Genomic DNA, 14,710 nt, shown 5'->3' on the forward strand with positions numbered 1-14,710 from the left:
GAGTGGGTGTAAGAAGTTATCCCTATTCTTTCCATGTTATTCCTACCTCTGGTACCAAAGTTTCTATTAAAGAAGTAATGTCCAGCAGCACATCTACTTTCTTAACGGAAGTATTACTGTATGCATTTCTAGCTCTGCACTATGCAGTCTACAGGCAGGTTTCATTGCTAGCCTCCCTGAAAATATTTAAGCATAAGACCAGGATATGATTTCAAACAAATACATTGCGCAACTTACGTTGCCTCCGCTAGCTACAGGGATGGATAAGAAGCTATGTGGAGCCTTCCAAAGCCACCCACCCTTAACTGCTCCAAGTCCTGCTGATCCTGCCACTGGCATCTGAGATTTCATCATCCAGCACCACCCACATGGCTTCCAGACTTAGCCCTGCCCTCAGTAAGGGCTAGAAAGTTGTTCTCAAGGCTTGGTTTTGCTTATGAAACACTACAAACAAATAGAGTTTTCTTAAAAAAATATATCAAAATTCCACACTAAAGGGCACTTAAATTCTGCATATCAAAACATCAAAACTAGAAATTCAGCATTTCACATTATTATTATTATTATTATTATTATTATTATTTGCTAGCTGCTTGTTACCTGAAAGTCTCCAAGCAACTTACAACTTTGTTAAAAAAATTAATTCTTTAATAAGCACTATTTTGAAAAAACAAAAGTACACACAATATTCTCCTTGCTGCTAGTTGTCTGGGATGGGTGGATAAAAAGCTGTAACAGACACTGAAACTCCACCTCAACACTGAAAACTCTAATCTTTTTGAAATTTCTCTGTGCGTTGCTCAGATGCTTTCAAGTGTATTTCCACAACCATCCTAAGCGATAGAAATTTGGTGTTTTGTTTAAAATAAAGCAGAGGGTCCTTTCAGATATTCTTTTTATTAAAAAAAGTTTGTGCATTCATGATGATTTCTGCTTATGACGCCATCGGGGCGGTCATATGAAATCCCATTTTCAACACTATTTGCACCTGCAAAAAGTTTGGGGGGAATCATACTGCTTCAGTTCCCACCTTTTAACCTGAGAAAGATCTCAGTGAACTAGAATGCTATTTTTGTTCTTTTGTAATGCTAAGTGGAGGAGTATATTTCTTTTTCCAAAGCTTTTTCCGTAACTGCTGTGTTAATAGAATTGTTTATTTTCTATTATAATTATGGATGTTTCTTATGTATTTTAATTATGGGTGCTTATATGTTTATCTTTGTGTAACTGGTTTTATGCTTTGTAAACCACTTAGAAGCCTATTTTGGCATTAAGCGGTATATAAATGAATAAATAATAATAATTATAATAATAATTATTATTATTATCTTTATTTATACCCCGCCATTTTTCCAAAACTGGAACTCATGGCGGCTTCCAGATAAAAAATACATATAATTAAAAACATACAAAGTCTACATTAAAATAAACTATTTCCAATATTAAAAACCATACACACATATAGCTAAAAAAGTTCAAACTAGTTTAAAAATGATACATAATATATTATGATATACTATAATGATAATAATAACAACCAGTACAGTACTTTATTTTAAACTGTTTTTAATAGTGTATTTAAAATTGTTCTGCCCTGCCCTGGGACCCTAGGGTAAAGGGCTGGTATAAATCATCCTGTAATTTCTTGCTGCAATCCCATCACTTTTCATACCAAAAATGTTGTGGGGTTTGTTTTTCTCCTGCTTCTGTTGCACTACAGCCCCTCCCGACAGCCATGATGCGGTGGCATTGGAGAAGCATCGCAGAATTAATAAAGCAGACTAATTCCACCATTAATGCATAATTATTGTGTCAAGGATATCATTGCAGAATACACCAGCAGTAAAACACTAGTCTGGAGGGGACCTAAGATTCTCAGGAAACTGTATCCAGTATCACTTTTTTTTTTTACTACTTCCACACAGTTGCAGCATATATAGCAATATAGTTTACATCATCGAGTGCAAAAGACCAGGATGTCATATCCAATACGTAGGAAAGACCACAACTGACCTACACACGCGCTTCAGGAACCACAAGTCAGCAATTTTGACAAAAAAAGTGGAGAAACCAGTTGCAAAGCATTTTAACATCGAGGGTCACAGCCTGTTGGACTTTTCCATTACAGCGACAGAGATGCCAGCAGATCCAGCAGCATTGACCAAAAGGGAGAACTTTTGGATTTACTCTCTGGACACATTGGCACCACATGGCCTGAACCTGGAGGACAGTACCACCACTGCTTGGCTTCTGCAAATGAAGCCCCTCTGAGCATTCCATCCTCAAAGCTCTGTAACTGCCACCTTCGCAACAGCATTTGTATGTTGGCAGCTGATGAAGGCGGAAGCTGAAACCTCTGTTTGGTTAATCACAATTACGTTGATAGATAGATAGATAGATAGATAGATAGATAGATAGATAGATAGATAGATAGATATAGATAGATATAGATAGATAGATAGATAGATAGATAGATAGATAGATAGATAGATAGATAGATAGATAGATAGATAGATAGATAGATATAGATATAGGTCTGCTTCTTCTCTCTCAGATTCCATCTGCGGTATACACTGAAAGCAGTATTATGACACTTTAAACAGGCAAGGCTCCCCCCTCAAAGAATCATGGGAACTGTAGTTTGTTAAGGGTGCTGAGAGTTGGTAGGAGACCCCTATTCTCCTTGCACAGCTACAGTCAATTCCTCTTCCCAGGGAACTCTGGGAATTGTAGCTCTCAGCCCCCTTGACAACAAGCATTCCCAAGATTATTTGCAGGGAGCCATGACTGTTTAAAGTGGTATAATACCACACAGATGGGGCCTCAGGCACTCTTTAATAATAATTTTAAAAGGGGTGGAGGCCAAGATTCTCAGGATAACAAATTCTGGGATTACATATCTGAAAGTCAACATTAGTTGGGTGCAACTGCAGACGCATGAAATGCACATGCACAGAAGACTGCCGCCTCGCCTGGCGGGCCAGGAGCACATCTGTTACCTTCAGCTTCTTCTCCTTCTCGTGCACCACCGCACGGACAATGTTGAGTGAGGTATAGGTAAAGCTCAGCATGAGCAGCAGGGGAAGCTGGTTCTGGATGGCCAGGATGAAGAGGTCATTGACGTAGGGCGGGTACGGGAAGCGGCGGACGACCACGGTGACCCTCTCAAGCAGATCGACAGCAGATGCGTTGGAGTGGTACCCTATGATTGCTTTGTCCACAGCGTGCTGCACTGCCAGGAAGCCTTCTCGGTAGTATCCTAAGAAATCCAGAGGAGGGAGCCAGAAAGGGCTGTTCAGAGAGACGTCATAGAAGCTGCCTTATAATGAGTAAGGCCAGGACTGCCTGCTCTGGCTGGCAGCAGCTCTCCAGGCTATTAAGCAGGCAGGAGTCTTCTTCCAAGCTCCCATGCCTGAGATCCTCTCACTCAGGGGTGGGGAACTTATTCCAGCCCAAGGGCCACATTCCCTTCTGGACAACCTTCCAGGGGCCACATGCCAATCAATGTCAGGCAAGGCCAGAGGCAAAAGTGAGCAGAGCAGCAAATGCAAATGTTACCTTTTTTTTTTTTAACACCTGCTCACCCATTCCTCTCTGTCCAGGGAAGCAAGAGTTGAAGGGCCCATCCCAGCAAGGCAAACACGCTCAAAGAGGGCATGAAGCAAGGCCAGTAGGGCATGTAGCAGGGGAGAATTCTGAGGACCAGGCAGAGAGGCTTGGGGGGCCTGAGGTTCCCCACCTCGGTTTTCACTGGAGATGACAGGGACTGAAGCTGGAACATTATCCACAGCCTGCATCTGCTCTGCCACTGGGATTCCTCACCATTTAGTCCTCCTCAGTTACTGTAACATTCCCCACAAGCAAATGCTTGCGACCTGCAAAAGAGGCAGATGACTAATCTGATGATTAATCAAAGTAGCATAAGAGATGAATTGCTTAACTAGCAATTCAAAAAGCATCCCAATTTACAAATGTAAAGAGAGCCCCGCTGGGACACAACAAAGGCCTATCCATTTATTATTTATTTCTTCCCAATATTTATAAACTGCCTTTTCACCATAGATGGCCAACAAAACAATCCATCAATCAAAATAATGCAACTTTTAAAACACACAGGTAAGGAAAAAAAGTGCAAGTCCAGTAAATAGGCATAGCACAAGTTCAGCTGTTTCCCACAGTGGCCAGATGCCTGTATGCCAGGTGGGGGAAACCTCTGGCCCTCCTGATGTTTCTGAACAACTCCTCCCATTATCCCCGGCCATTGGCTATGCCTGCTGGGGCTGATGGGAGCTGTAGCTCAGCAACATCCAGAGAGCCAAAGGTTCCCCACACCTGGCCCGCCTGTCCAGTATGCTTTAAGTTGGATTCCTGCATTGAGCAGGGGGTTGGACTTGATGGCCTTAGAGGACCCTTCCACTCTACTATTCTATGATTTTAAGCGCCCAAGCAGGACATAAGTGCATTGCCGCCATCCCACTTGTGTTCCCCAGCAATTAATTGTCCGTGTGTGTGTGTGTGTGTAGTTTTCATGTTTTGCCTTCCTTGTTACTTCTACATAGAGCTTTAAATACATCTGCAACATTTGTTATTCATTGTATTTTTATGCTATTTTATGTTCACCGCCCAGAGAGCTATTGCTAGTCGGGCGGTATATAAATTTAATAAATAAATAAATAAATAAATAAATTCACTCTGGATTAGCATGTGATTCAGGCCCTTGAATTCCTTAAGAAGTGACTCAGCTCCTGTGCCTCGTCTAGTTAATTGAGGGGCTCTTCTCCTTCATTGCTTTTCCTTCCTTCCTCCTTTCCTCTTTCCTTCGCTTCATACGACTAAGAGGCTCCTTTGGGAGGGAGGGCAGGATATAAATTGCATGAATAATATGTAGATTGCAAGCCTGCAGGCAAGGTGGCATTGTTAATGTATTGCATAGCGCAGGACTGTTCCCTTAAATTGCTGAAGAAATCATGATGGTGATTAAATAACTTCTTGCCAAACAGGAAACAAAAAGAAGTTATTTAAATCTGGATAAATGAAAATATCTCCTTCACCGACTGACGAACCCTTCCCCGCAGCATGTTATTGCAATCCCAGGTCCCATCCTAAGGTTACACCATTACAGTTAACATTCCTATTCTCTGCGATATAAAATGAACCATTCCGCAACTGATAACAGTCTGACAGCCATCTCAACGGTAGGCAATCAGGTAGGATTTCTACATGCTCCACAGCTGCTGCTTCCTCCACTGCCCCTTTTGTATATTTTTACTCCTATTTCTATTATTACTACTGCTAGTAGTACAACAACAGTGTGCATGACACTTCACAGAGTGTAAGAGGACAGGCGGCTGTCCTGAAGAAGCTGCAATCTAAAATTCGACACAGGAGAAACAGAGGAAGGGAAGGGGAGACAGAGTAAACAGGAGAGGAAGCTGCAACTGGTACAGCGACACATACGTAGACTTAGTGAAAGGCTAAAGTGAAGTAGAACATCTGGACTATAACCAAATATGCAGTAGCGGGTAGCAGCTCCATGTTAGCAGGCAGTGGAATCTGCTCTGGGCTGTATTCTGAACTTTCAAGGATCTGTTCAAGGTGCAACTTGGACAGCTCCTTGAAAGTTCAGACTAAAACCCGGAGCGGATTCCACTGCCCCACTGTCAAGGAGCCACCAGCCACCATTGCAAATACGGCAATCTATTTAAAACAAGCAAAAGCTTTGCAGCCAGAACGAAGCAAATCAAGCAAATGCATTTCACGTGGCAAAATTTGCACACCACCTTATTCTAGTCACATGATTTCACCATGGAATTACAACCCTCCACTCCCTAGCCGCTCCCAGAATTAAGGCCGATCTATTCTTCATGTTCTACTCACTCCTGTAATTAACTATACTATTGCCAGCCTAATATTTGATTGCAACCAAAGAAATAACAATGCCTCATTGTGTATACCACCTTGATGTCCTAAGTGAGTTCACAGTATATAAATATTTTTTATATAAATAAATAAAAGTGTGCAGACATGAGGTTTAAAAACTACAGAATTCTCTCTGGAACAATCATCAAACCTCTTGGGAACTTAAAATCCTGTAAATTACAAACATTCTTTGTCTCTCCTTGTTTTCTTTCCAAATCCCCTTATCTTTTTTCCCAAGCCATTCCCTTGTATTGTTGAAATGTTTTTAAAAAGACATCTCCATGCAGCGTGCAGCTAGACATAAAACGTGTTGTCCATATTAGCTGGCAAACTACATTGGGCATGCCTAGCTGAAGAATTTTGTCAGTTAGGAGATGACTAAAAATGTTCCAAGCCTAGACACTGGCAATTGTTCCAGCTCTACAACTGCAGCCATTTGTTGAGCTGCCAATTGAGCGTGTTCTGCGGCTTGCTATTTCCAGCGTAACTAAGCCAAAGAGACACAATGGCAGTGGGATCAAGAGAGGCAGGAATCACATACAGCTTGTCCTTCGAATGGTAAAACAAGAGGCAGCTGGAAATCAGATTTCTTGCTGCTCAGAGCCTGGGTTGGCCAATGATATCCTAGTTTTCAACAGACCAAAAGAGGCTTCTGGGTGCAGTACAGCTCTGCTTATGCAAACCAGACTGGGCCTGCTTTTAAACAATTTCCGAGTGCCGTGAAAGGGCGGGAATTTTGTATTTATCCCATTGCCCTCAAAAAGCCTTGCTTGCCATATGATGCAAGAAGCCCTCACCCACATCAGTAGCTGCAATCCATTAACCTAACAGCACAATGTGTTCTAGGGGGATTATACATGAGCTATGACAGCTGAATGCAAATCCCATTTGTTTACTTATTTTAAAAAGATAAGAGATTTTATCCTTCCTCCCAAGGATCTCAGGATGGCTGCAAGAATCTCCCTGCCTCCATTTTCTTTTCACAGCCACTACTGCAGGGGTGGGGGGCCCTGGGGCCCTCCAGATATTTGCTGGACTACAACGCCCATCATCCCTGACCATTGGCCATCCTGGCTGGGGTGGATGGGAGTTGGTGCCCAACAACCTCTGGAGGGCTGCAGGTTCCCCATCCCTGAACTAATGTCAGCGGCGGCTGGTGCCCACTGGGACTGGTAAGGCAGAAGGCAAGGAGGCCAAACCTAGAGGGAGCAAGAGCTAATCAAGGCAGAATCAACTCATTCTAGTTTTGTCCTCGAGCTCCTTCCTGTTGAGTTCTTCAAAGCCAACATTGAGACTAAGGTGGTGGAAGGGGGCGGCTGACGTACAGTACCAACCGTTGGTGTCACGGATTACCTCTGAGCACTCTGATTCAGAGCAGGAGCGGGAGGCACCTGAGGGTGAGGAATCAGAATGGGAGGAAGGGTGGGATGAGCCCCCCCCAGCCCCCGGGTGCATCTGGATCTACTGACAAGGCAGGAGGGCCGGGGCTTCTTCTGCCCCACTTGCGGACGATGAAGAGGGTTCAGGGATGCAACCTGCTCTGACACAGCGGGAAGATTCACGGGGGAAGTGGGTTTGGTGCTGTCCCCCAGGGAGAGAAGGCACCTCAAGAGAAAAGAAGGAGGCTCACTCACCCCCCCTCCCAGGCAAAACACCGGCCTGCAAGCCACGAATTCTCCCAGGGACAAAGAGTCGCATAGCTGGGGAAACTTGTTGGAGCCACGTCACAGCTCCTGCGCGGCCTTGGAACTCTTGCTCCTAATCGCAGACTCCTAAACCTTGGCCCTTGGCTCCTGGACCGGACTTATCGTCGCTGCTGACCTATCTTTCTGAAATTTAAAATCAGAACCACGGCTACTCATCTAATAGATAAGTTTGGCATAAATTTTACGTCTGCTGATGACCATAAAAGAGTCAGATGGTCTAACAAGCCAGATGAGATAAGTACTAAATTTCTTAGATCTGATATAGGGCCTTCAAATTCTGCATTATTACAACGAACTCACCTGAAATAGCTATTTGCACATATCAAAATTCAGCCCCTGAGCTGCAACAGGTCCTAACAGAAAACTCTTGTCCTGTTAGTTCCCACTTTATAAAACACAATTCAAAGCCCTGCTTTGGCTCTGAGTGTGTGGCAGCAAAGAAACAGCTGGTGGCTCATTATCAACACTACAGACTAAGCAAGGTGCCTCAATTCCCCCAGCATTAAACCTCCCCCCCCAAAAAAAACCCAGTACAAGGAGCTGCTCTTTGCACCTCTCCAGACAGTAATAACAGAATGACATTGGGGAAGCATCGCGGGAACAACTAATAAAAGCGGAATGATGTGTGGAGAGCCCAGTATAAATCCCCCAATAATGCACCATTATCGTTTGCTGTAGAATACCCCTGCAACAAACCCCCACCTCCACCACTCGTCTGGAGGTGCCCTTTGGGGAGGGACCACAGTTCTTGGCACAGAGCGCTTCCCTTGCACGGAGAAAGTCCCAGGTTCTACCCCTGGCATCTCCAGTTTAAAGAGAATCTGGGAGCTGGGGATGCCTCTCCCTGAGCCTCTGTGGAGCTGCTGGCAGTTGGGAGACAGCACTAGTCCAGATGCTCAAATACTCTGGCCTGGCAGAAGGCACCTTTGCAAGTTCCTGTGTCCCGATGAGAACCTGGCTAACTTTCATCATGAACTCCCAGCCCAGATACTACTTACCAGGTGTCCCTCCGTCATCGAACTTGACTTCTCTGGGTCCCGGTAACTGGAATAGTGGGAAGAGGTAGCTCGTGTGCCAGTCTCGGTCCAGGTTAGGGTTAAGGCCCATCTGTTCGCTCCGAGGGGCATTCCTTGGGCTGTATTTGAAACGCAGTCGGTAACTAACCTGCAAGACCATTTTATAATTTAAAAAAATCAGAATTAATGCTTGTTAAATAGTCAACGTCGCCCAATCTCCTTGCAAACAAATCAGGCTGAATGCTCAATCTACAGGTTGCCTGCAAGCGCCCTCTAATTAATGGCTACAGTCTCCCGGCCAAGCCAAGATGGCTCCTAGACACACTGTCATGGGCCCCAAGGAGAACCTTTGGCAAGATTGAGTGGGTGGAGAGCAGGTTGCAGATGTTGGGGAAGGGGCTGGGGAAATCCTGGCTGCGACACTTCCAAAACCCTCTGGCAGCTCTGTGTCTAGTGAGGTTAAAGTGGACAGTCGCTCGCTCTTGTCTCTGATGACTGAGGAGGAATCCTCCCAACCACACAGCCCAGACCCAGCTGATGAGCAAATAGAGCCAGGCCAGAAGGATTGCTGACAATCTCTCCAAGGCCACCCTAGCTGGAGAAAAGATGTTTGCAGTTAGACAGACTCCTTTCTGCTCCTAGAAGGAGCTCCCGTCTTGCAGCACAAGGGAGAAAGTACTAAAGTAACTAGTGCAAGCAGGGTGACCACCCACCTCTCTGATATTTAGAGGGATAAAGGCATTGCAATGTCTGCTGTTGCCTCTGCATGCCTAGCCTGTTCCTGAGATGTGGCTAGTCTGATCCTGTTCAGTAGCCTGAACAATGCCTAGAGAGTGTTTGATGTGGTGTTCCTGTACTGACTTCTGGAATAAAGCTTCTTGCGAAACGCAGTCTTCGAGTCCTGAGTCTGATTCTCTGGTTGGGACCAGAGCTTGGAAAAGTTACTTTTTTGACCTACAACTCCCATCAGCCCAATCCAGTGGCCATGCTGGCTGGGGCTGATGGGAGTTCTCATTCAAAAAAGTAACTTTTCCAAGCTCTGGTTGGGACCCAGGACACTCACCTGCACATAAAAGTTCCCAACCCTGGTTTAGAGACTGCCCATTTGGCAATTTGAGAAGTCAGTGAGGAACACTGGAGGAAGACAACCCACAGAGTTCCTTACCTGCAATGGCAAGGGCTCTCGACTGTGAGCCAAGCAGTGTTCAAAAACGATACCGGCCAAAACGTTGCCAGAGCGGTTGTCCAACCTGATATAGTCTTCGAAGTCTTTCTCGGATGGGAAGCCTCGAGCTGCAGGGAAATCAAAATATATGCAATGAAGAAAGCAGAAACATCAAGGTGTTTCATTCAGGAAGTGGTGGCTGGTGCCCACTGGGACTGGTGGGGCGGAAGGCAGGGAGGCCAACAGTAGGTGGAGCCAGAGCCAATGACATATAAATGACAGAGCAATACAATTCTAGGAAGGGCCTCTGTGCACTGCAGGACCAATTGCACACATAAACAAACCTCCCGAGTTATCTGACCTTTAGTGCCGATTGCCAGAGCCTTCTCCACAGCCTCAACAATGCTCTTCACAGCTGTGTTGGTAGAGGGGACGTAGGCCAGCTCCAAGGGTCTACTCGGATACCAGTGAGAGGAGAAAGGGGGCAGCTGATCCACCTGCTTGCTTGGATAGATGGTGGCATTGGGATGGTTGATTGAGTGCACTCGGTGGCGAAGGGCAATGAGGATCGCAGCAAACAACAGCGGCAGGCAGATCTCTATGACCGTCACCAAGATCTGTCGCTTCTGCAAAACAAGTCAAGGGACTAACATTAAGCTTGGCACAGGATAATTTAACTTGAGTAGAGTCAGCAACATGAAGATGTTAGATCACAAAACCACCATAAGAACATAAAAAGAGTCCTGCTAGAGCAGGCCAAAGGCCCATCTCAGATGCCTAACGGAAGCCTTCAAGCAGGACCTGAGTGAAAAACACACTCTCCTCCCTTTCAATTTTTGGCAACTGTATACTGAGGCTTACTATCTCCCACAGTGGCAGTACTTCTCCAGCACATGGCTAGGTCAAAGAGAAGCAAACTGTCCTATATCCTGATCAAGTGATCCATTTTTGCATGTACCAGAAGCTGAGAGCAACACAGAAGAAGTCTTATGCATGTGCAAATCCTCTCTGGAACTTGTGACATGCATTTTGAAAAAGGTGATTCAGAGAGTGACCCTCTCCACACATATAAATGGGTTCAAGATGCCACTGGCTGGAAGAGGGCTGACGATGTAGGTCTGGAATTGCTGTCCATTCTGGTTTGCAATTTGAATGAGCATCCCCAGAAAGTTATTGCTTGTTGCTATCAGAACATTGCTGGGTGATCATCACAGTAGCGTCCATCTGCCAGCAATCCATTTTATTTCTGCAATAAATTCTTCACCAATTTATTCAACTGTTTCCAAAAAGCCATTTGGAGGTACCCCGTGGGTGGATCTTGTAGTAGATAAACTTAATACGATAGGCTTTTCACCTCAACTTCTTCTTGCCATGGGGTTCCAAACAGCTATAACCAATATACGCCAACGTTTAAAAGACATTGACTACCAACAGCATCTACTACTAATTAAAAACCAAAGACATAACCCCAAATTTTGCACCCCAATGCCATATCTACTAAACTTGGAAATCCCGGAATATCGTAAAGCCTTTTCCCGGATCAGGCTGGATGTTCTACCTTCGGCTCTTGTGGAGGGTAGGTTTGCCAAAACTCCATATAAAAATCGAGTCTGCCCTTGTGGAGAGGAAGTAGTTGAAAACAATATACATGTACTTTTTTATTGTCCTTTTTACAATTCTTTAAGACACCAATTGATTACTCCTCTTTTGTCCACTTTTCAACACAAATCTGAACACTTTTGGTTAGAATTTCTTTTAGATGACACATCTCCCAAAATAACAACTCAAGTTGCAAAATTTAGTGTTGCTGCTCAAAAACTTAGATCCAATATTTTAAAAAGTTCTTCTAGATGAGAATAGGACTCTATTAAAATGAATATTATTATGAAACATAATGTATTCTACACTTTTAAAAAAAAAATGAATTGTATTTTAAAATCCCAGTTTCGGATTGTACAAAATTCTTAATAATGTACAACTGTTAACTATTTTACTCTGTTTCTGACCAGATGGTCGAATAAACTATCTATCTATCATTTGGAGGTAGCAAGTTTCACATCTCTCTTTCGCACTTGGGATCAAGTGCAAAGGATCACCTTTAGATCAAGCGTGAAGAGCGCTGCAGCAACTTTGGGACCAAGAGCCTTTTCAGATAATAGCAACAGTCAGACAATCATATCGCAGCTTAATAAAATGAGAGATGGCAAGACTCATTCCTTAACATGTAGCCATTTTGCTCCTCCTTCATACTAGCAAGCACAGCAGAAAGCTGCAGCTAGCCATAGTTTCCTGTTATGTCTGAACTGAGAAACTATGGTTTATGGCTTCCAAATAAGCCATAGGATGAAGCCATTGTTTAAAAATGCTTTTATCTCCTGGGTTGTTTTAAAACCATTAACCAGAGTTCCCTGGTTTGGACATAACAGGAAGCTTAGTTGACTGCAGATTTCTTGGCTTTGTCCTTGCTTGCACCTAGCAAAGAATGAATCGCCTGAGTTTGGGTGCATGAGGCTTGTTCATATCTTGCCTTATTAAGCCGAGATACAATCAGCCAAATGCAAAACGTTCAGTCTCTAATGCAATAAATGTGCAATCATTTGCAGGGGATCCAGGCATTTTTCTTTTAGTGAACGAATGAATATCTTTATTCCTCAGAGCCATAGGCTACCACAATTGAATACATGTAAAAGGAAAATACAAAATACATATTAAAATACAAATCATGTTTCATCAAACATATTTCATCAAGACAGAGAAAGGAACAGCCATAAAATACTGATACATCACATTCTCTCTGTACTGAAACCCCAGTTTCCCATTGCTGGGGAAATCAGAGCCAATCACCACCGCATGCTCTTTTACCGCAATTACTGGCAGAACTTGCATCTGGATCACCTCTTCACTCACAAAGGTGAGCTGTCAATCCTCCTCATAAATACTGCATCATGTCTTGTGGGCATGTGATCAGGACTGACCAGAACTATGGCAATTGTCTTACAAATATCAGGTTACTGTATTCTATGCAGGATATTGCTGGGGCTTGCAAGCAAATGAAGTTACATGGCAGATGAAAGGAGGGCATGACTTGGGGCCCTGTGAGGTTGGTTTGGCGGAAAGACTTGGACTTTCTCAACAGACAGGGCGGTGTGTGTTGCTTTTGGAAAGATGTTTCTTCATTAAGTACAGCCAGTTTTACTCTCTCCAAAATAAAAACAAACAAAAATAATGGCTAATCAGCAAATTGCCAAAAGAAGACATAAAGCATTTTAACCCTCCAGATGTGGCTGAACTACAACTCCCATCAGTCCTGGCAAGCACGGCCAATGGCAGTCTGTGTCCGGCAGTCAGCCACATCTGCAGGGCTAAGGTCTCCACACCTGATGTATAGCTTTCATAGGATTCCTTCCATCTTTGGGAGGTACATATCAGAGTCAGCTATGAGATCTGTACAGCTACATAATGTGCTGGGACCAAGGCTGTGCTCTGCATTCCAAATTCAGTTCTCTCATCTGTGGCTTGAATCAGATTTCTTGAGTTAATTAGAGGCCCAGGATGTTTGTGTTATCTCAGCAGCTAGGAATGCCTTTTGTCAGCTGCACCTGGTAAGACAACGACGATAGTTCCTGGACCAGGAGAGCTTGTCCACAGTGGTTCAAGCATAGGTGACTTCACAACAGGCTTGATGCAATACACTCTATGTGGGGCTTCCTTTATACATGACCTGGAAAGTGCAGTTAGTGCAGAATGCTGCATCCATACTACTGACAAGAGTGAGACCCTGTCACCATATAACACCACCAACAAAAAGGATTCAGGCAACAAGGCTTAGGGAGAAAAACTCTGCACGATACCTTGGAGAGGCTTTGCCAGTCATAGCAGACAATACTCGCCAAGATGGAGTAAGGACAGACTCAGTATAAAGCCAGCCTCAAAACTGACTTCTATTACAGCACAGATAAAAGAGATTAGCTATGCAACCAACACACTGACACACAGTAATATGTCACAGCCTTATAACTCGGTAGGTGTCCCTTCGTGGTTCTTTGATATGCAACAGAAGATCCATTAACATCTGACAGGTGCAGTAACAGAGTGACTAAAGGAGATTAATCTTGGCCTGGAATTATCGGATTAGTCAATGGCTGAAATCTCTAGTAGGCAGCTTTAAATCAGTCCGCTGGGACTTACTGATATTTAATACAGTACAAAACAAACACACCCCATCAATTGCATTCACATGATCAAAGTCTTATACAATCTATTTAGGAGTAAACACTTTCCTACAGAATTGTTCACAGAGATTATTTTCTTCACCTCACTCCCACAAGAAGGACCACTTTTGAAAGAGTCATGGGAGGGTTTCCCAGAGTTCTCCTCTGTTCTGCTTTCTAAACAGGAAGTAGCGCTCTCTATAGAGAACAGAGGATCCCTGGGAAGAGGTGGAGCAGACCTCATTCTGGGCTGAGTTTGGTCCGATCAGTTGCTGGGGCATCAATCTGTGCTGGTCTAATCTTGGATTTCATGGCTGGATTTCACTGTTATACCATTGCAGCATTGGCTTTACTGATGCACGGTTGGCTTGAGCTGTTGTATGGTACGTCTTAATTTTTTTTCTGTATTATTGTCTCCATCACCTAAATAATATTTTTAACAGGCGACTCAAATGGAATCAGTTAAATAAATAAAACAAATATTCAGATGAGTGCCTTCATATGCTTCACCAGGCACCAGGACTGCCCAAACTTTTTTGCCTTTTGCAAATGTCCTGTTAACATTTTAGTAGTAAGAGTTGCTAGATCTGGGGCAGGGAACCTCTGGTCTATGGGTCTAATGGGGCCTGTCAGGCCACCCCATTTGGCCCACAAGGCTTTTTCAACCAAGCCACACCCACCTGCCCTACACCT

The 14,710-nt window shown here is 44.0% G+C and overlaps 1 protein-coding gene across 2 annotated transcripts in view; it reads right to left on the bottom strand.

Moving 5' to 3' along the window:
- Nucleotides 1–14,710, bottom strand: part of ABCA3 (ATP binding cassette subfamily A member 3) — a 104,742-nt gene that overhangs the window by 53,214 nt on the left and 36,818 nt on the right. For both annotated transcript variants that reach the window (XM_061599439.1, XM_061599440.1), the window contains 4 exons: nt 10,168–10,432; nt 9,807–9,934; nt 8,624–8,789; nt 3,000–3,259 (listed from right to left, as the gene is read on the bottom strand). In XM_061599439.1, the coding sequence (XP_061455423.1) occupies nt 3,000–3,259; nt 8,624–8,789; nt 9,807–9,934; nt 10,168–10,432 (819 nt within the window). The remainder of the gene's footprint in view (nt 1–2,999; nt 3,260–8,623; nt 8,790–9,806; nt 9,935–10,167; nt 10,433–14,710) is intronic.

Source organism: Rhineura floridana, chromosome 17, assembly GCF_030035675.1.
Source record: "Rhineura floridana isolate rRhiFlo1 chromosome 17, rRhiFlo1.hap2, whole genome shotgun sequence".
NCBI classification, from domain to species: Eukaryota; Metazoa; Chordata; class Lepidosauria; order Squamata; family Rhineuridae; genus Rhineura; species Rhineura floridana.